Source organism: Panulirus ornatus, chromosome 40 (genome assembly GCF_036320965.1).
Source record: "Panulirus ornatus isolate Po-2019 chromosome 40, ASM3632096v1, whole genome shotgun sequence".
NCBI lineage: Eukaryota > Metazoa > Arthropoda > Malacostraca > Decapoda > Palinuridae > Panulirus > Panulirus ornatus.
Window position 1 is genome coordinate 5,748,619 of NC_092263.1, and position 22,239 is coordinate 5,770,857.

Here is a 22,239-nt window from a genome sequence, read left to right on the forward strand (position 1 = left end):
GGGATGACTGTATTGTTGACTGGTTGGTAAGGTTATTTAATGTATGTATGACTCATGGTGAGGTGCCTGAGGATTGGCGGAATGCGTGCATAGTGCCATTGTACAAAGGCAAAGGGGATAAGAGTGAGTGCTCAAATTACAGAGGTATAAGTTTGTTGAGTATTCCTGGTAAATTATATGGGAGGGTATTGATTGAGAGGGTGAAGGCATGTACAGAGCATCAGATTGGGGAAGAGCAGTGTGGTTTCAGAAGTGGTAGAGGATGTGTGGATCAGGTGTTTGCTTTGAAGAATGTATGTGAGAAATACTTAGAAAAGCAATTGGATTTGTATGTAGCATTTATGGATCTGGAGAAGGCATATGATAGAGTTGATAGAGATGCTCTGTGGAAGGTATTAAGAATATATGGTGTGGGAGGCAAGTTGTTAGAAGCAGTGAAAAGTTTTTATCGAGGATGTAAGGCATGTGTACGTGTAGGAAGAGAGGAAAGTGATTGGTTCTCAGTGAATGTAGGTTTGCGGCAGGGGTGTGTGATGTCTCCATGGTTGTTTAATTTGTTTATGGATGAGGTTGTTGGGGAGGTGAATGCAAGAGTTTTGGAAAGAGGGGCAAGTATGAAGTCTGTTGTGGATGAGAGAGCTTGGGAAGTGAGTCAGTTGTTGTTCGCTGATGATACAGCGCTGGTGGCTGATTCATGTGAGAAACTGCAGAAGCTGGTGACTGAGTTTCGTAAAGTGTGTGAAAGAAGAAAGTTAAGAGTAAATGTGAATAAGAGCAAGGTTATTAGGTACAGTAGTGTTGAGGGTCAAGTCAATTGGGAGGTGAGTTTGAATGGAGAAAAACTGGAGGAAATGAAGTGTTTTAGATATCTGGGAGTGGATCTGGCAGAGGATGGAAACATGGAAGCGGAAGTGGATCATAGGGTGGGGGAGGGGGCGAAAATTCTGGGAGCCTTGAAGAATGTGTGGAAGTCGAGAACATTATCTCGGAAAGCAAAAATGGGTATGTTTGAAGGAATAGTGGTTCCAACAATGTTGTATGGTTGCGAGGCGTGGACTATGGATAGAGTGGTGCGCAGGAGGATGGATGTGCTGGAAATGAGATGTTTGAGGACAATGTGTGGTGTGAGTTGCTTTGATCGAGTAAGTAACGTAAGGGTAAGAGAGATGTGTGGAAATAAAAAGAGCGTGGTTGAGAGAGCAGAAGAGGGTGTTTTGAAATGGTTTGGTCACATGGAGAGAATGAGTGAGGAAAGATTGACCAAGAGGATATATGTGTCGGAGGTGGAGGGAACGAGAAGAGGGAGACCAAATTGGAGGTGGAAAGATGGAGTGAAAAAGATTTTGTGTGATCGGGGCCTGAACATGCAGGAGGGTGAAAGGAGGGCAAGGAATAGAGTGAATTGGATCGATGTGGTGTACCGGGGTTGGCGTGCTGTCGGTGGATTGAATCAAGGCATGTGAAGCGTCTGGGGTAAACCATGGAAAGCTGTGTAGGTGTGTATATTTGCGTGTGTGGGCGTATGTATATACATGTGTATGGGGGTGGGTTGGGCCATTTCTTTCGTCTGTTTCCTTGCGCTACCTCGCAAACGCGGGAGACAGCGACAAAAAAAAAAAAAAAAATAATAATAGTAATAATAATTAATAATAATAATAAATGATGATAACAATAGTAATAATAATAATTATATAATAACAATGATAACAATAGTAATAATAATAATAATAATAATAATAATAATAATAATAAACATGATAATGATAATGATAAAAATAATAATAATGATAATGATAATGATAATAGTAATCATAATAAGAGTATCAATGATTATGATAATGTTGATAATAATAGTAATAAGTATATGTCATGAAGGAACCATTTAAATAAAGGAAAACATATGACGTCAGAATCTTGGGCCACTACAACAACAACAACAACAACAAACGTTTCTTGGTATGTAGTGGATTGACTTATATTTTGCATTTACTGATGGCCATCTGTTACTCTTGGGATATATTTGTTGTTTTACCAGTGGTTAGAATGATAATGGCGTAGTGTGATGATGAAGGTCCATTTAGTAAAGGATAGTACGTGATTACAGTGGAAGTATTACAGTTATAACAGGAATGACCAATATCATCTTACTGTTCTTAGAACGTTAACTGTAATGATGACTCCAACAGCATACTAACTTTTGATTGAAGAGAAACCTATTGATCAACTTAGTGAAGATGGTATATATAGGGAAGTGAGTTTAGTGGTGAGGGCTATGATGTTCAGCCAGGAATGATAGGATACATTCCTAGAATTACATAAACAATAGCAGGACAAAAGTGATTAGAAGGATTTTTTTTTCTGTAGTACAAGTGAAATTTTTAGAATGTATATTGTATGCGGCATATCAGCATTAAGCATTTGTAAAGTGGGTGAGAAGGGCTTTGAATTAAAGGGAAGCGTTACCATAAAAACACCCACAAGGAACATTTTTTGATAGTGTAATTCATTTGTCACAGTTTCACTCAAATTCAGTAAATAATAAACAAACAAGAGGGATGTCTTTGCTGTCCCAGTGTCATTTTTGAACATTTCTGCTTGAGAGAATCAGAAAAGAAAATTACTCTCCTGTGGATAGCTGACAGAAAAACATTCACCTGGTACTTTTTCAAATTCTATATAGCTTTATTCAGTTCATGCATCTATATGTCTGTTTATATCTCTGATGTTTATTCCTTCTGGGAAATCCCATCTAGGGGATGACCATAGCTAGAGAGTATCCACTCATCCCTGTCTTTATATATGTCCCTCACACTCACTATTCCATGCATTCTTCTGGCATTTCTCTCCCTTCAATACTCTTCCACTCTATTTCTCCATGTCACAGATGGTCTGTCTGTCATGCCAACACCTTTTATAATCCTTTTATATACTCTCCTTGAAAACTCTTCATTCTGCATTCTTTGGATATATACTCAAAACACTTCAAAGCATTAGGTTTCCTCTATAATTTATTCTCTTTGCATTTCCTTCCATACCAAAGCTCTCATACACCCCCTCATTTCTTTTTTCATTCCATCTATGCATGCCGCATGTAACTTTCAAATAGCTCTTTTCCATAGCCTGGTTTCTTGACCTCTGTAACATATTCCATGTCCCTGTTTTGAGCTGCATAAGTAAGTTCTTGAGGATTGTGCTGTCCCTTAATCCTTTCTTCACTTCCATATGTACACCCCTATCCTTTGTTATCATAATAAGGGACCTACTGACACTTCTGCCCTGTACTGTTTTCCCCCCTTATCTGTCCTCTCACATCATTAAACTTACCCATGATAGCTTCCAAATACTTAAGTTTTGTTACCTCTTCCAGTTTTTCTTCACCCATATCTATAAGACAGTTTAGTATATTTTATTCTTACACTCGGTAAGGTTTTTAAAAACTGTACTTTCACTGTCTTTCCTTTCAGACACCATTACTTCACTTGTATTTACCCTCAATCACCATCATTGCCCACTCACATCATAGAACACACTTTCGATCATCTGCAACTCCTCCTGTACTCTTAGCAAACAAAACAGTATCATCTACAAATAGGTTTGTCACTAGCCACCAATCCTCACCACCACTTTCCATTTCTGTGTTCTGTTTCCCAGATTTTCCTTTTATCTCTTATCACTCCATCCATGTGTGTCAATAGAGCCACAGTGATGTCACACATCCACATATATACTGAAACTTTCCCTTGACTCCCCATCCACTCTTACATATGCATTTGCTCCCCTATAGAAAGCTTTCATACCATCCATATAACAGTTGTCTCGCTAACCCAATATATCCTTAACACTTTTCATAAAGTATTCCACTCAGCTCTGTCATATGCTTTCTCCAGGTCCATAAAAACTGCAGACAGCCTCTTACTTTTTGTAATATACTTTTTTATACATTATGTTTTATACTTTCTTTTGCAATGTACTTTTTCACAGTCATTTTTGACCTGATCCATACATCTACCTTTCTTAAACCCTCTTATCCCTGATGTATTCTGCATTTCAGACATTTCCATCCCTCTGTCAATCAACGGTCTTGCATACTCATGTCCTGATGTACTTAACAGACTTGTACCCCTATAATTGCTGCATACATACATGATGCCTTTTTCTTTGAATAAATGAATAATGATAGCTTTTACCCAGTCCTGAGGTAGAACCTTCTGCTTCCATGCTAAATTACATATCAAACGTATCCACTCTTGCACTTTTTCTCCTCTATACTTCAACATAACCGCATCCCAGTCTTTACTACAATTTCATTTAAACTTTCTGTCGCCCTTTTTTCATACTTCTCTTTGCATTTTTTCTTGCTTGTCAACAATTTTACCTCTACATACCATACCTCCACTATTTCTTGATCCTCATCACCACAAGAATTGCAAAATGGTCAGAATCTCCAAAGAATTTTCTGTAAAGATTTTCTCAACCTTTCTTTCATGTCACATAGTTAATCAAACACATTGTGCTGCCTTCCATTATTTCTCATCTATGTACAGTTGCCCATAGTCTGGCAGTTACAGTCAGCATTTTCACTCCTAACACTGATGCTAGAGTTTTTAATGAATCTTTGGTTTGTGAAAGACTACAGCCAGGAATTCATAAGGGTTTTTTTGTTGGGGAACAGCGGGTATCCTCGTAAGTCATACCTCTTAACGCCAATCATTAATCCTAGTACTGACAAACATATTTGGTATAATACCTCTCACGTCATGACTAGAAATACAATAAAGAGAGCTTTTGGTGTACTTAGAATATTTTTTATCCTCTCAGTCCCTATAAGGACTAAGTTGGATACAACCAAAAAAATATTATGACGTGAAGTTCTGCACAACATAGCAGTTGATCATAGACTACCCTTTGAAGATTTGCCAGATGGCCAGCTTGATCCTCCAGATTCCTCTGATACCATACACCTTGCTTTTTTTGTGGACATCATTTTTTAAGTCATTACTATTCTTTTCAATTTAGATATATATATATCCAGTATCTTGGTTGATCAAATTTATTAATTCATTCTCGAGCTTTGACATTAGTGACCATCTAATGTTATTATTGCATTTTAGTATTATATGGTTTTGGTGCACTATACATGACAACTAGAGACTTTGTTGTCTTTTCCTAGCGCTACCTCGCATGCATTTGGGGGGAATGGGGTTATATTTCATGTGTGGCGACGGGAATGAATAAAGGCAGCAAGTATGAATTATGTACATGTCTATATATGTACATGTCTCTGTATGTATATATATATGTATATATTGAAATGTATAGGTATGTATATGTGCATGTGTGGATGTGTATGTATATACATGTGTATGCGGGTGGGTTGGGCCATTTTTTTGTCTGTCAAGTGGGAGTGCTCATCCTCCTCGAAGGCTCAGATTGGGGTGTCTAAATGTGTGTGGATGTAACCAAGATGAGAAAAAAGGAGAGATAGGTAGTATGTTTGAGGAAAGGAACCTGGATGTTTTGGCTCTGAGTGAAACGAAGCTCAAGGGTAAAGGGGTAGAGTGGTTTGGGAGTGTCTTGGGAGTAAAGTCAGGGGTTAGTAAGAGGACAAGAGCAAGGGAAGGAGTAGCACTATTCCTGAAACAGAAGTGGTGGGAGTATGTGATAGAGTGTAAGAAAGTAAACTCTATATTGATATGGGTAAAACTGAGAGTTGATAGAGAGAGATGGGTGATTATTGGTGCATATGCACCTGGGCATGAGAAGAAAGATCATGAGAGGCAAGTGTTCTGGGAGCAGCCGAGTGAGTGTGTTGGTGGTTTTGATGCATGAGACCGGGTTATAGTGATGGGTGATTTGAATGCAAAGGTGAGTAATGTGGCAGTTGAGGGAATAATTGGTATACATGGGGTGTTCAGTGTTGTAAATGGAAATGGTGAAGAACTTGTAGATTTATGTGCTGAAAAAGGACTGGTGATTGGGAATACCTGGTTTAAAAAGCGAGATATACATAAGTATACATATGTAATTAGGGGAGATGGCCAGAGAGCGTTATTGGATTATGTGTTAATTGATAGGCACGCGAAAAAGAGTCTTATGGATGTTAATGTGCTGAGAGGTGCAACTGGAGGGATGTCTGATCATTATCTTGTGGAGGCGAAGGCGAAGATTTGTAGAGGTTTTCAGAAAAGAAGAGAGAATGTTGGGGTGAAGAGAGCGGTGAGAGTAAGTGAGCTTGGGAAGGAAACTTGTGTGAGGAAGTACCAGGAGAGACTGAGTACAGAATGGAAAAAGGTGAGAACAAAGGAGGTAAGGGGAGTGGGGGAGGAATGTGATGTATTTAGGGAATCAGTGATGGATTGCGCAAAAGATGCTTGTGGCATGAGTAGTGTGGGAGGTGGGCATATTAGAAAGGGTAGTGAGTGGTGGGATGAAGAAGTAAGATTATTAGTGAAAGAGAAGAGAGAGGCATTTAGACGATTTTTTCAGGGGAATAATGCAAATGAGTGGAAGATGTATAAAAGAAAGAGGCAGGAGGTCAAGAGAAAGGTGCAAGAGGTGAAAAAGAGGGCAAATGAGAGATGGGGTGAGAGAGTATCATTAAATTTTAGGGAGGATAAAAAGATGTTTTGGAAGGAGGTAAATAAAGTGCGAAAGACAAGGGAACAAATGGGAACTTCAGTGAAGGGGGCTAATGGGGAGGTGATAACAAGTAGTGGTGATGTGAGAAGGAGATGGAGTGAGTATTTTGAAGGTTTGTTGAATGTGTTTGATGATAGAGTGGCAGATATAGGGTGTTTTGGTTGAGGTGGTATGCAAAGTGAGAGGGTTAGGAAAAATGATTTGGTAAGCAGAGAAGAGGTAGTAAAAGCTTTGCGGAAGATGAAAGCTGGCAAGGCAGCGGGTTTGGATGGTATTGCAGTGGAATTTATTAAAAAAGGGGGTGACTGTATTGTTGACTGGTTGGTAAGGTTATTTAATGTATGTATGATTCATGGTGAGGTGCCTGAGGATTGGTGGGATGCTTGCATAGTGCCATTGTACAAAGGCAAAGGGGATAAGAGTGAGTTCTCAAATTACAGAGGTATAAGTTTGTTGAGTATTCCTGGTAAATTATATGGGAGGGTATTGATTGATAGGGTGAAGGCATGTACAGAGCAATAGATTGGGGAAGAGCAGTGTGGTTTCAGAAGTGGTAGAGGATGTGTGGATCAGGTGCTTGCTTTGAAGAATGTATGTGAGAAATACTTAGAAAAGCAAATGGATTTGTATGTAGCATTTATGGATCTGGAGAAGGCATATGATAAAGTTGATAGAGATGCTCTGTGGAAGGTATTAAGAATATATGGTGTGGGAGGCAAGTTGTTAGAAGCAGTGAAAAGTTTTTATCGAGGATGTAAGGCAAGTGTACGTGTACGAAGGGAGGAAAGTGATTGGTTCTCAGTAAATGTAGGTTTGCGGCAGGGGTGTGTGATGTCTCCATGGTTGTTTAATTTGTTTATGGATGGGGTTGTTAGGGAGGTGAATGCAAGAGTTTTGGAAAGAGGGGCAAGTATGCAGTCTGTTGTGGATGAGAGAGCTTGGGAAGTGAGTCAGTTGTTGTTCACTGATGATACAGCGCTGGTGGCTGATTCATGTGCGAAACTGCAGAAGCTGGTGACTAAGTTTGGTAAAGTGTGTGAAAGAAGAAAGTTGAGAGTAAATGTGAATAAGAGCAAGGTTATTTGGTACAGTAGGGTTGAGGGTCAAGTCAATTCGGAGGTAAGTTTGAATGGAGAAAAACTGGAGGAAGTTAAGTGCTTTAGATATCTGGGAGTGGATTTGGCAGCGGATGGAACCATGGAAGCAGAAGTGAATCATAGGGTGGGGGAGGGGGCGAAAATTCTGGGAGCCTTGAAGAATGTTTGGAAGTGGAGAACATTATCTCGGAAAGCAAAAATGGGTATGTTTGAAGGAACAGTGGTTCCAACAATGTTGTATGGTTGCGGGGCGTGGGCTATGGATAGAGTTGTGCGCAGGAGGGTGGATGTGCTGGAAATGAGATGTCTGAGGACAATATGTGGTGTGAGGTGGTTTGATCAAGTAAGTAATGTAAGGGTAAGAGAAATGTGTGGAAATAAAAAGAGCGTGGTTGAGAGAGCAGAAGAGGGTGTTTTGAAATGGTTTGGGCACATGGAGAGAATGAGTGAGGAAAGATTGACCGAGAGGATATATGTGTTGGAGGTGGAGGGAACGAGGAGAAGTGGGAGACCAAATTGGAGGTGGAAAGATGGAGTGAAAAAGATTTTGTGTGATCCGGGCCTGAACATGCAGGAGGGTGAAAGGTGGGCAAGGAATAGAGTGAATTGGAACGATGTGGTATACTGGGGTCGACGTGCTGTCAATGGATTGAATCATGGCATGTGAAGCGTCTGGGGTAAACCATGGAAAGTTGTGTGGGGCCTGGATGTGGAAAGGGAGCTGTGGTTTCGGGCATTATTACATGACAGCTAGAGACTGAGTGTGAACGAATGGGGCCTTTGTTGTCTTTTCCTGGCGCTACCTCGCACACATGAGGGGGGAGGGGGATGTTATTCCATGTGTGGCAAGGTGGCGATGGGAATAAATAAAGGCAGACAGTATGAATTATGTACATGTGTATAGATGTATATGTCTGTGTGTGTATCTATATGTGTACATTGAGATGTATAGGTATGTATATTTGCGTGTGTGGACGTGTATGTATATATATGTGTATGGGGGTGGGTTGGGCCATTTCTTTCATCAGTTTTCTTGCGCTACCTCGCAAACGCGGGAGACAGCGACAAAGCAAAATAGGTAAATAATAAATAATTTGTTTACATTCTAATAAACAGTCTCATATATTAACATACAATATTAAGACCTTCAAGACAATATAATGTACACTGGACATATCATTCCTCAAAGAAAACTGAATAGTATATGATGGATGATTATAACATTTATGGGTAAATAGGGGAGATAACTGTAACATTCCCCTCCCCAAAGAAACATGAGTCAGCCACTAGTTGACTCATGACTAACTGGTGTACGTGACAATACATCAGCTATAACATTATCCTTTCCTCTTGTATGCTTGATACTCAAATTATAATATTGTAACAAAAGACTCCACCTTGTTAAATGTTGGTTTACATTTTTCATCTTATGCAACAATACAAGGGGATTGTGATCCATAAACACTTGGATTGTCCTTCCTACTCCTCTCAAATATACATCAAAATGATTCAAACTTAAAGTCAAGGCTAATGTTACTTACCTTTTCAATAATACTGTAGTTTTTCTGATAGGACATTAACTTCTTTGAAAAATAACAAATTGGAAAATCAGTATCATTTTTCTCCTGCATTAAGACTACCAAGCCCAAAATCACTTGCATCTTTTTTTTTTTTTTTTTCGCTGTCTCCCACGTTTGCGAGGTAGTGCAAGGAAACAGACGAAAGAAATGGCCCAACCCACCCCCATACACATGTATATACATACGTCCACACACGCAAATATACATACCTACACAGCTTTCCATGGTTTACCCCAGATGCTTCACATGCCCCGATTCAATCCACTGACAACACGTCAAACCCGGTATACCACATCGCTCCAATTCACTCTATTCCTTGCCCTCCTTTCACCCTCCTGCATGTTCAGGCCCCGATCACACAAAATCTTTTTCACTCCATCTTTCCACCTCCAATTTGGTCTCCCTCTTCTCCTCGTTCCCTCCACCTCCGACACATATATCCTCTTGGTCAATCTTTCCTCACTCATTCTCTCCATGTGCCCAAACCATTTCAAAACACCCTCTTCTGCTCTCTCAACCACGCTCTTTTTATTTCCACACATCTCTCTTACCCTTACGTTACTTACTCGGTCAAAGCAACTCACACCACACATAGTCCTCAGACATCTCATTTCCAGCACATCCATCCTCCTGCGCACAACTCTATCCATAGCCCACGACTCGCAACCATACAACATTGTTGGAACCACTATTCCTTCAAACATACCCATTTTTGCTTTCCGAGATAATGTTCTCGACTTCCACACATTCTTCAAGGCTCCCAGAATTTTCGCCCCCTCCCCCACCCTATGATTCACTTCCGCTTCCATGGTTCCATCCGCTGCCAGATCCACTCCCAGATATCTAAAACACTTCACTTCCTCCAGTTTTTCTCCATTCAAACTCACCTCCCAATTGACTTGACCCTCAACCCTACTGTACCTAATAACCTTGCTCTTATTCACATTTACTCTTAACTTTCTTATTTCACACACTTTACCAAACTCAGTCACCAGCTTCTGCAGTTTCTCACATGAATCAGCCACCAGCGCTGTATCATCAGCGAACAACAACTGACTCACTTCCCAAGCTCTCTCATCCCCAACAGACTTCATACTTGCCCCTCTTTCCAAAACTCTTGCATTCACCTCCCTAACAACCCCATCCATAAACAAATTAAACAACCATGGAGACATCACACACCCCTGCCGCAAACCTACATTCACTGAGAACCAATCACTTTCCTCTCTTCCTACACGTACACATGCCTTACATCCTCGATAAAAACTTTTCACTGCTTCTAACAACTTGCCTCCCACACCATATATTCTTAATACCTTCCACAGAGCATCTCTATCAACTCTATCATATGCCTTCTCCAGATCCATAAATGCTACATACAAATCCATTTGCTTTTCTAAGTATTTCTCACATACATTCTTCAAAGCAAACACCTGATCCACACATCCTCTACCACTTCTGAAACCACACTGCTCTTCCCCAATCTGATGCTCTGTACATGCCTTCACCCTCTCAATCAATACCCTCCCATATAATTTACCAGGAATACTCAACAAACTTATACCTCTGTAATTTGAGCACTCACTCTTATCCCCTTTGCCTTTGTACAATGGCACTATGCACGCATTCCGCCAATCCTCAGGCACCTCGCCGTGAGTCATACATACATTAAATAACCTTACCAACCAGTCAACAATACAGTCACCCCCTTTTTTTAATAAATTCCACTGCAATACTATCCAAACCTGCTGCCTTGTCGGCTTTCATCTTCCGCAAAGCTTTTACTACCTCTTCTCTGTTTACCAAATCATTTTCCCTAACCCTCTCACTTTGCACACCACCTCGACCAAAACACCCTATATTTGCCACTCTATCATCAAACACATTCAACAAACCTTCAAAATACTCATTCCATCTCCTTCTCACATCAGCACTACTTGTTATCACCTCCCCATTTGCGCCCTTCACTGAAGTTCCCATTTGCTCCCTTGTCTTACGCACTTTATTTACCTCCTTCCAGAACATCTTTTTATTCTCCCTAAAATTTAATGATACTCTCTCACCCCAACTCTCATTTGCCCTTTTTTTCACCTCTTGCACCTTTCTCTTGACCTCCTGTCTCTTTCTTTTATACGTCTCCCACTCAACTGCATTTTTTCCCTGCAAAAATCGTCCAAATGCCTCTCTCTTCTCTTTCACTAATACTCTTACTTCTTCATCCCACCACTCACTACCCTTTCTAATCAACCCACCTCCCACTCTTCTCATGCCACAAGCATCTTTTGCGCAATCCATCACTGATTGTATACAATTGTATACAATCTAAATGGTCTATCATAATTGGAGTAGAAAGTATGAGTGTACATACAAGTATCTTTTCCAGTTTCTGAAAATCCCCATCACATTGATAACTCCATACAAATTTGACTTTCTTTGACAATAATGATAAAGGAATAATTGAAAAATTCTTGCAAAACCCACAATAATATCCAGCTATACCCAGAAATCTCAATAATTCTTTCTTATTTGTAGGTGCTGGAAATGTTACAATACTTTCTATCTTAGCAGTGATCGGTTTTACACATCCCTGACCAACAACATTACCTAGATATTCTACAGCTGCTCTAGCAAATTCACTCTTTACAAGGTTTACCGTCAAATTTGCTTTGTCCAACCTATTGAACACTTCCCTCACTAAATACAAATGTTCTTCTAAAGTTTTTGAATACAATACTATATTATATTTTTTTTTTTCTTTTTTTTTTTTTGCTTTGTCGCTGTCTCCCGCGTTTGCGAGGTAGCGCAAGGAAACAGACGAAAGAAATGGCCCAACCCACCCCCATACACATGTATATACATACGTCCACACACGCAAATATACATATCTACACAGCTTTCCATGGTTTACCCCAGACGCTTCACATGCCCTGATTCAATCCACTGACAGCACGTCAACCCCGGTATACCACATCGATCCAATTCGCTCTATTCCTTGCCCTCCTTTCACCCTCCTGCATGTTCAGGACCCGATCACACAAAATCTTTTTCACTCCATCTTTCCACCTCCAATTTGGTCTCCCACTTCTCCTCGTTCCCTCCACCTCCGACACATATATCCTCTTGGTCAATCTTTCCTCACTCATTCTCTCCATGTGCCCAAACCATTTCAAAACACCCTCTTCTGCTCTCTCAACCACGCTCTTTTTATACCCACACATCTCTCTTACCCTTACGTTACTTACTCGATCAAACCACCTCACACCACACATTGTCCTCAAACATCTCATTTCCAGCACATCCAACCTCCTGCGCACCACTCTATCCATAGCCCACGCCTCGCAACCATACAACATTGTTGGAACCACTATTCCTTCAAACATACCCATTTTTGCTTTCCGAGATAATGTTCTCGACTTCTACACATTCTTCAAGGTTCCCAGAATTTTCGCCCCCCCTCCCCCACCCTATGATCCACTTCCGCTATATTATATATATATATATATATATATATATATATATATATATTTTTTTTTATTTTGCTTTGTCGCTGTCTCCTGCGTTTGCGAGGTAGCGCCAGGAAATAGATGAAAGAAATGGCCCAACCCACGCAAATATACATACCTATACATCTCAATGTACACATATATACACACACAGACACATACATATATACCCCTGCACACAATTCACACTGTCTGCCTTTATTCATTCTCATCGCCACCTCGCCACACATGGAATACCATCCCCTTCCCCCGTCATGTGTGCGAGGTAGCGCTAGGAAGAGACAACAAAGGCCCCATTCGTTCACACTCAGTTTCTAGCTGTCATGCAGTAATGCCCGAAACCTCAGCTCCCTTTCCACATCCAGGCCCCACACAACTTTCCATGGTTTACCCCAGATGCTTCACATGCCCTGATTCAATCCACTGACAGCATGTCAACCCCAGTATACCACATCGATCCAATTCACTCTATTCCTTGCCCGCCTTTCACCCTCCTGCATGTTCAGGCCCCGATCACTCAAAATCTTTTTCACTCCATCTTTCCACCTCCAATTTGGTCTCCCACTTCTCCTCGTTCCCTCCACCTCCGACACATATATCCTCTTGGTCAATCTTTCCTCACTCATTCTCTCCATGTGCCCAAACCATTTCAAAACACCCTCTTCTGCTCTCTCAACCACGCTCTTTTTATTTCCACACATCTCTCTTACCCTTACATTACTTACTTGATCAAACCACCTCACACCACACATTGTCCTCAAACATCTCATTTCCAGCACATCCACCCTCCTGCGCACAACTCTATCCATAGCCCACAACTCGCAACCATACAACATTGTTGGAACCACTATTCCGTCAAACATACCCATTTTTGCTTTCCGAGATAATGTTCTCGACTTCCACACATTCTTCAAGGCTCCCAGGATTTTTGCCCCTTCCCCCACCCTATGATTCACTTCCGCTTCCATGGTTCCATCCGCTGCCAGATCCACTCCCAGATATCTAAAACACTTTACTTCCTCCAGTTTTTCTCCATTCAAACTTAACTCCGAATTGACTTGACCCTCAACCCTACTGTACCTAATAACCTTGCTCTTATTCACATTTACTCTTAACTTTCTTCTTTCACACACACTTTACAGAGCAGTCTTTAACACCATGCAATGCTTGATTTCCTAATCTTTGGAAAGCACTACTACTGTTTTTCATACCAAAGGGCATCACTTTATGCTGATACAAACCATCCATAGTTACAAATGCAGAAATTTCTTTTGCTCTTTAAAGGTACTTCCCAATACCCTTTCAATAAATCTTTGTTACAAATTTAGCATCTCCTATCTGATCTACTTATTTACCTTTCCAAAATTAGTACAAAATCTGTAGGTGATACCATCTGGTTTAGTTATTAACACACAAGGTGAACTCCAAGGACTAATACTTTTGTTCAATCAGATCATTGTGAAGCATATGCTGTACTTCTTTACTCATTATCTCTCTCATTTTAGGATTCACTCTGTAATTGGTAGGTGTTGCATAGTTAATTTTGATGTCATACAGTAATACATCAGTCCTCCTGGGAACATCAGAAAACAAACACCTAAACTCATTCATTATTTGTATGATTTCATCTCTTCTCACAGTTTCTAAATGATAAAGCTTCTTTTTCAGATTATATAACACATCTGAATTTTTTAACAATGTCTTCACATCCCTCCAACTTTACATTCTCACTTCCATCCACATCCCCTGCATCATTAGACATAACACATGCACAGTGCACATTTGTAACCTCATCATCCTTTGCATAATTTCTATCATGATAAGGTTTTGTCACGTTTATGTGACTCAGTTGGCTTGGCTTGCGTCTTTCAGGAGTGTTCACAATGTAGTTCAAATCATCCACTCTTTTCTCAGTAACCCAGGGACCATACAACCTTGTTCTCAGAGGATTTCCTGTCTGAGACAATGATACCAACACTCGATCACCTGGTTTGAACTCTCTGCTTCTAGATTTTAGGTCATATCATACCTTCATATGTTCTTGACATCCTTTCAAATTTTCTGCAGCAATCTCTCTAGCTCTGCACAATCTGCTTTAAAAATCTGATACATACATACAACATACATACTTCAACATACTTCAACAATCCAGGAGAATCACTCTTCCCCAACCATTTCTCTTTCAACATACTCATTGGACCTCTTATTTCATGTCCATACACTAACTCAAATGGACTAAAACCTGTAGACTCGTGTACTGAATCTCTAATGGCAAGCAATACTAAAGGCAGACCCTCGTTCCAGTCTACCGACAAATCCTCAAAATACATTCTCAAAGTATATTTCAAAGTCTGATGGAATCTCTCCACAACTTCTTGGCTCTGTGGGTGATAAGTACTTGACATCTTATGTGTTATATGTAACCCCTTTAATATTTTCCTAAACATTCCTGAAGTGAAATTACTTCCCTGGTCTGACTGTATAATTTCAGGCATATCCACCCAGGAGAAATATTTCTCTAACTCTCTGACAATATTTTTAGAATGGGTGCTACTGCTTCTGGAAATCTGGTAGATGCACTCATTATTGTTGATAGATACTGATTTCCTTTACGTGTATTAGGTAGAGGACCTATACGATCTAAGGTTTACAAAAAGCAGGAATTGACTGCAGTGGTGCTGGCTGTATAGTCTGGTTGGGTTTACCTACTCTCTGACATAATTCACGTCTTACAATATGGGGACACGTATATCTTCATGTTTGGCTGATAAAAATGTGGTAATCTATCTTTTGTCTTCCTAACTCCCAAATGTCCAGACAAACAAGAACTATGAGACAGAACAATTTCATGTACCCTTATAATTCTTTGGAACTACAATTTTCTTTTTGACATCCCAGTGATCAGATGCTGGAACATAAGCAGGCCTCCATTTTCTCATTAACACACCATTTTGTACATAAAATCCAAGTGACACATCACTCTCATTCCCATATCTAGCAGCTTCACTTCAACATTCTTTCAAACTCTCATCACCCTTCTGTAACTTTGTCAACTCCTTGTCCACAACAAAATCTGGAAATACATCAATTTTTGATTCCACAGTGCTCTTCTCATTTCCAATTTTTATTGTATTATTTCTAGTTACATACTCTTCATTAAATATTTCACCTAAATCATAATCAACTTCTTCTCCTCTATTTAACATTGACCTAGTTACACCACAAGCTGGATAAACAATTTTACTACACTGTAAATTACTATCAGTCTGATTCTCTACAGTTTTATTGGTCATGTGGTTCACCTTTACAATGGTATCTTTATCAAGTGAATTACTGCACATAATAGGCTCTGGTACTAATTTGTCAATCAAATCATTCCCCAGTAGCATGTGTACTCCAGGTATAGGAAATTCCTCATATATTCCAACCTTTACATGGCCACTCACCAATCCACTCTCAAGATTTATATAATGCAATGGGATAGGCTTGCCTGATGATAACCCTTTTACATATATTTTTTATCCCAGAGTAAGACTCCTTTGTTCACTCTAATACATCTTTCAGAATTAAACTCAGACTAGCCCCAGTATCCCTCAATATCAAAATTTCCTTCTCAGGATTGATTCTCAGTGAATGTAGGTTTGCGGCAGGGGTGTGTGATGTCTCCATGGTTGTTTAATTTGTTAATGGATGGGTTTGTATGGGAGGTGAATGCAAGAATTTTGGGGAGAGGGGCAAATATGCAGTTTGTTGTGGATGAGAGGGCTTGGGAAATGAGTCAGTTGTTGTTCGCTAATAATACAGTGCTGTTGGATGATTCGGGTGAGAAACTGCAGAAGTTGGTGACTGAGTTTGGTAAAGTGTCTGAAAGAAGAAAGCTGAGAGAAAATGTGAATTAGAGCAAGATTACTAGGTTTAGTAGGGTTGAGGGCCAAGTTGATTGGGAGGTAAGCTTGAATGGAGAGAAACTGGAGGAAGTGAAGTGTTTTAGATATCTGGGAGTGGATTTGGCAGCGGATGGAACCATGGAAGCGGAAGTGAGTCACAGGGTGGGGGAGGGGGCGAAAGTTCTGGGAGCGTTGAAAGATGTGTGGAAGCCGAGAATGTTGTCTCGGAAAGCAAAACTGGGTATGCTTGAAGGAATAGTTGTTTCCACAATGTTATATGGCTGCGAAGCATGGTCTATATATAGGAGTGTGGTGGAGGATGGATGTGTTTGAAATGAGATGTTTGAGGACAATATGTGGTGTCAGGTGGTTTGATCGAGTAAGTGATGAAATGATCAGAAAGATGTGCAGTAATAAAAATAGTGTGTTTGAGAGAGCAGAATAGGGTGTATTGAAATGTCTTGGTCACATGGAGAGAATGAGTGAGGAAAAATTATATGTGTCAGAGGTGGAGGGAACGAGGAGAAATTAGAGATGAAATTGGAGGTGTAAGGATGGATCGCTGTATCATCAGCGAACAACAACTGACTCACTTCCCAAGCTCTCTCATCTCCAACAGACTTCATACTTGCACCTCTTTGTTTAGGTTAATTTTGATAACTTCATATTGGTGTATGATAAGCATATGATATGAAATTTATATCTTCATCTGTTGGCAGCCCTTGATGCATAGGCTGTCTTCTGTATTATCTTCAACTTTTGATTTGTTTTTATCTTTATATTTGGCAGATTTCTGTGTTCAGCACAAGAACCTGATATTACCCTTTGAGTTGTTGTGGGTGACCCGCTACCACAAGAACGAATTATAACAGTTGTTGCAGGAAATACAAAAAAGAAGAAGAGGACCACAACAGCAGCATCAGAAAAACAAAATCAGCATAAAAACAAAAGCAGCATCAGAAAAAAGAAAATCAGCATAGAATAAAAGCAGCATAAAACAGAAGCAGCGTCAGTAACCACTTGAGCAGTCTGGAATTTCTTAGAGCATCAGCAGCAGTAACAACAACACGAGCGCCAGTATTGTCCTAGTTTTCAAAATGAAAATATTACACATTCCTGGTGTACTTGATTATCATTGTATTGAACTTGGTAGATTATGAACACAGCTGTCGGGTTTAGATTAAATACAAATGACTGTCATTTTCCAATTAATTTTTGTCTAGATTCTTAGTATGTTCTTGACTACTATATCTTGTATAGAGTCAAAGGCCCTAGATAGGTACTCCTGAAAGTAGGATTGTCTTCGTAAAGATAACTTTAATGATTGTAGTTGGAACTAACCTTGTTTACAAAAGAGGTCTGATATTGTTTACCTTATATAAGTGAGAGACTTACTGCAAACAAAAATCAAGTAATGATTGTGATGCGCATCCAGAGAGACTGCTGCACTTTTAATTGTGGAAGATAAGATGTACTGTAGACTAACGTAACTGGCGGTATATCTTGGAGGTACTGCTTGATTGGAAGGTATAGTGTTTCACCTCAGTTTGGAAGGTGCAATTTCTACCAGAGGCCACTTCACCACACAGGGAGTCTGAGCCGTTCATTTTACTACGGTTGTACTCGGGAACAGGTGGTGTTGAGACTGGTGCTCCACTCATCTATCTTGTGCAAATCACCACACCAGCTGGGGGTCATCTCTACTGTACATTCACTGAACACTTCAGGGTGTCATCGACTGTAGCTGTGCTCTGCTGTATTGTTATTCTACAAGATTACATTATGCAGAGGAAACGTGTGGAGTGTTTACAGTGCAAGAGAACCTTTGTAAACAATTTTATCATGAAAAGCATGGGCTAAAACATCTGGATAAGAGATCTTTCAAGTGTTCCCAGTACCAAAGAAAAAGAAAAAAAAACCCTGTATCCAACATCATGAAGTTAGAAGGGACATGAAAGTTCATGCAAGTGAGAAACAATATGAGTGTTTGCTCGGCCAAAAGACCTTTTCTGGGAGAAGTAACCTGTTGCAGCACATGATAATTCATACTGGTGAAAAGAAGCCATTTAAATGTACACATTACCAAAAGACCATTTCCGAGAGGGGTAATTTAAAACACATGCTTGTTCATACAGGAGAGAAGCCACATGAATGTCCACATTGCCAAAAGGCATTCTCCCAGAAGGTTGGTTTAGTGCAACAAATGTTTGTTCATACAGGAGATAAGCCATATGAATGTCCACGTTGCCAAAAGAAATTCTCCCAGAAGGTTGGTTTAGTGAAACACATGATCGTTCATACTAGAGAGAAGCCATATGAGTGTTCACAATGCCAAAAGGCATTCTTCCGGAAAGGGGATTTAGTCAAACACATGACAGTTCATACAGGAGAGAAACCACATGAGTGTTCACATTGCCAAAAGACATTCTCCCAGAAGTGTGATTTAGTGAAACACATGATTGTTCATACTAGAGAGAAGCCATATGAGTGTTCACAATGCCAAAAGGCATTCTCCCGGAAGAGTGACTTAGTGTGTCACATGTTTGTCCATACTGGAGATAAGCCATATGAGTGTTCACATTGCCAAAAGAAATTCTCCCGGAAGGGGGTTTTAGTCAGACACATGACAATTCATACAGGAAATAAGCCATATGAGTGTTCACATTGCCAAAAGTCATTCTCCCAAAGTGGTAATTTAGTGCAACACATGATTGTTCATACAGGAGAGAAGCCATATGAGTGTTCACATTGCCAAAAGACATTCTCCCGGAAGGGGGATTTAGTGCAACACATGATTGTTCATACTAGAGAGAAGCCATATGAGTGTTCACAATGCCAAAAGGCATTCTCCCGGAAGAGTGAGTTAGTGTGTCACATGTTTGTCCATACTGGAGATAAGCCATATGAGTGTTCACATTGCCAAAAGACATTCTCCCGGAAGGAGGATTTAGTCAAACACATGATTGTTCATACCGGAGAGAAACCATATGAGTGCTCACATTGCCAAAAGACATTCTCCCGGAAGGGGGATTTAGTGCAACACACGATTGTTCATTCAGGAGAGAAGCCATATGAGTGTTCACATTGCCAAAAGACATTCTCCCGGAAGGGGGATTTAGTGCAACACATGATTGTTCATACTAGAGAGAAGCCATATGAGTGTTCACAATGCCAAAAGGCATTCTCCCGGAAGAAGGACTTAGTGTGTCACATGTTTGTCCATACTGGAGATAAGCCATATGAGTGTTCACATTGCCAAAAGACATTCTCCCGGAAGGAGGATTTAGTCAAACACATGGTTGTTCATACAGGAGAGAAGCCATATGAATGTTCACATTGCCAAAAGACATTCTCCCGGAAGGAGGGTTTAGTGCGACACATGATTGTTCATACAGGAGAGAAACCATATGAATGTTCACATTGCCAAAAGACATTCAACCGGAAGGGAGGTTTAGTGGAACACATGACAGTTCATACAAGAGAGAAACCATATGAATGTTCACATTGCCAAATGGCATTCTCCCGGAAGCAGGGTTTAGTGCGACACATGATTGTTCATACAGGAGAGAAGCCATATGAATGTTCGCATTGCCAAAAGACATTCTCCCGGAAGGGGGGTTTAGTGGACCACATGATTGTTCATACCGGAGAGAAACCATATGAATGTTCGCATTGCCAAAAGACATTCAACCGGAAGGGTCATTTTGTGAAACATGATTGTTCATACAGGAGAGAAGCCATATGAGTGTTCACATGGTGAAAAAATTCTCCGATAGAGGTAATTTACTGAAGAACTTACCAGTTCACATAGGAGAGAAACCATGAGAATGTTCACATTGCAAAAAGTCATTCTCTCATAAGGATATTTTAGTGCAACACATGACTGTTCATAGAGGAGAAGAACCAAGTGAATGTTCACATTGCGAAAATACATTCTCCCTGAAGGGTATTTCATTGCAACATATGACTGTTCATACAGGAGAGACGCCATGTGAATGTTCACATTGCCAAAAAGACATTCACCTACAAGAGAAACATAGTGCAGGGCATGACTGTTCATACAGGAGAGAAGCTATATGAATGTACATACAGCCATAGGACCTTCCAGAAGAGAACTATAGTGGAGCACATGACCATTCATACAGGATAAAAGGCATATCAATGTTTACACTGCCAAAAGAACTTCTGGAAGGGTATTCAAATGCGCCACGCCTGTTGTATGAGAGAGAGAAACCATAATAGTTTTCACAATACCAATGGACCATTACCCAGAGGAATGATTTAGTATGCCACATGATTGCTCATATGGGAGAGAAGCCATATTTGTGTTCACAATGATCAAGGACCTTCCTCCAGAAGGAGGCTTTGATTGCTCATATGGGAGAGAAGCCATATTTGTGTTCACAATGATCAAGGACCTTCCTCCAGAAGGAGGCTTTGATTGCTCATATGGGAGAGAAGCCACATTTGTGTTCACAATGATCAAGGACCTTCCTCCAGAAGGAGGCTTTGATTGCTCATATGGGAGAGAAGCCATATTTGTGTTCACAATGATCAAGGACCTTCCTCCAGAAGGAGGCTTTGATTGCTCATATGGGAGAGAAGCCATATTTGTGTTCACAATGATCAAGGACCTTCCTCCAGAAGGAGGCTTTAGTGGAACGTCCACATGTTTATTGACGTAGGGAAAAAGGTTACCCAAATGTTCAGTGGCAAGAGCCTTTCTAGACTTATGTATTAGTTTAGATAAATAAATCTTCACAAAGATAAACTTCGCTAATGTCTTTACTGGTCGAGGCCGGGGGGGGGGGATACTCCGCCCTACCCAACTGGTCTATACATTATACAAATAACATAAAAGATGATTTATATATCTGGAATCATTCTACCCTTTTTTTAGTCCATTTACAGTAAATAACATCTATAAATATTTAACTGTTTCAGTGGTTTACACTCGTGACAAGAAGCACATGTGTCAGTTTCATTACCTTACTAACGACCAGCGACACATATGCGCAAGTTTCACCACATCCATAGTGACCAATGAAAACCCTGCATCACTCTCCCTACCTTGATAGTAATCAATAAAACACGGATTCACCTCCTTCCTAGTGACCAATGAAACCTTCCGTCAGTTTCATTGCCTTTATACTGAACAAAGAAACGTCTGCTTTAGATTCACCACCTCCCTAATTAATAATGAAACACCTGCATCAGATTTACCACCTCCCTAGTGACCAATGAAACACCTGTGTCAGACTTACCACCTCCCTAGTGACCAATGAAACACCTGCGTCAGATTTACCACCTCCCTAGTGACCAATGAAACACCTGCATCAGATTTACCACCTCCCTAGTGACCAATGAAACACCTGCGTCAGATTTACCACCTCCCTAGTGACCAATGAAACACCTGCATCAGATTTACCACCTCCCTAGTGACCAATGAAACACCTGCGTCAGATTTACCACCTCCCTAGTGACCAATGAAACACCTGCGTCAGATTTACCACCTCCCTAGTGACCAATGAAA

At 40.3% G+C, this 22,239-nt stretch overlaps 1 protein-coding gene across 1 annotated transcript; it reads left to right on the forward strand.

Moving 5' to 3' along the window:
- Window positions 1-1,905: 1,905 nt before the first annotated feature.
- On the forward strand, window positions 1,906-21,481 carry LOC139761329 (uncharacterized). Its single transcript, XM_071685395.1, has 2 exons — window positions 1,906-1,956; window positions 17,496-21,481. The coding sequence occupies exon 2, from the start codon at window positions 18,658-18,660 to the stop codon at window positions 20,449-20,451; it is 1,794 nt and encodes a 597-aa protein (XP_071541496.1). The 5' UTR covers window positions 1,906-1,956; window positions 17,496-18,657; the 3' UTR covers window positions 20,452-21,481.
- The last annotated feature ends 758 nt before the right edge of the window (window positions 21,482-22,239 follow it).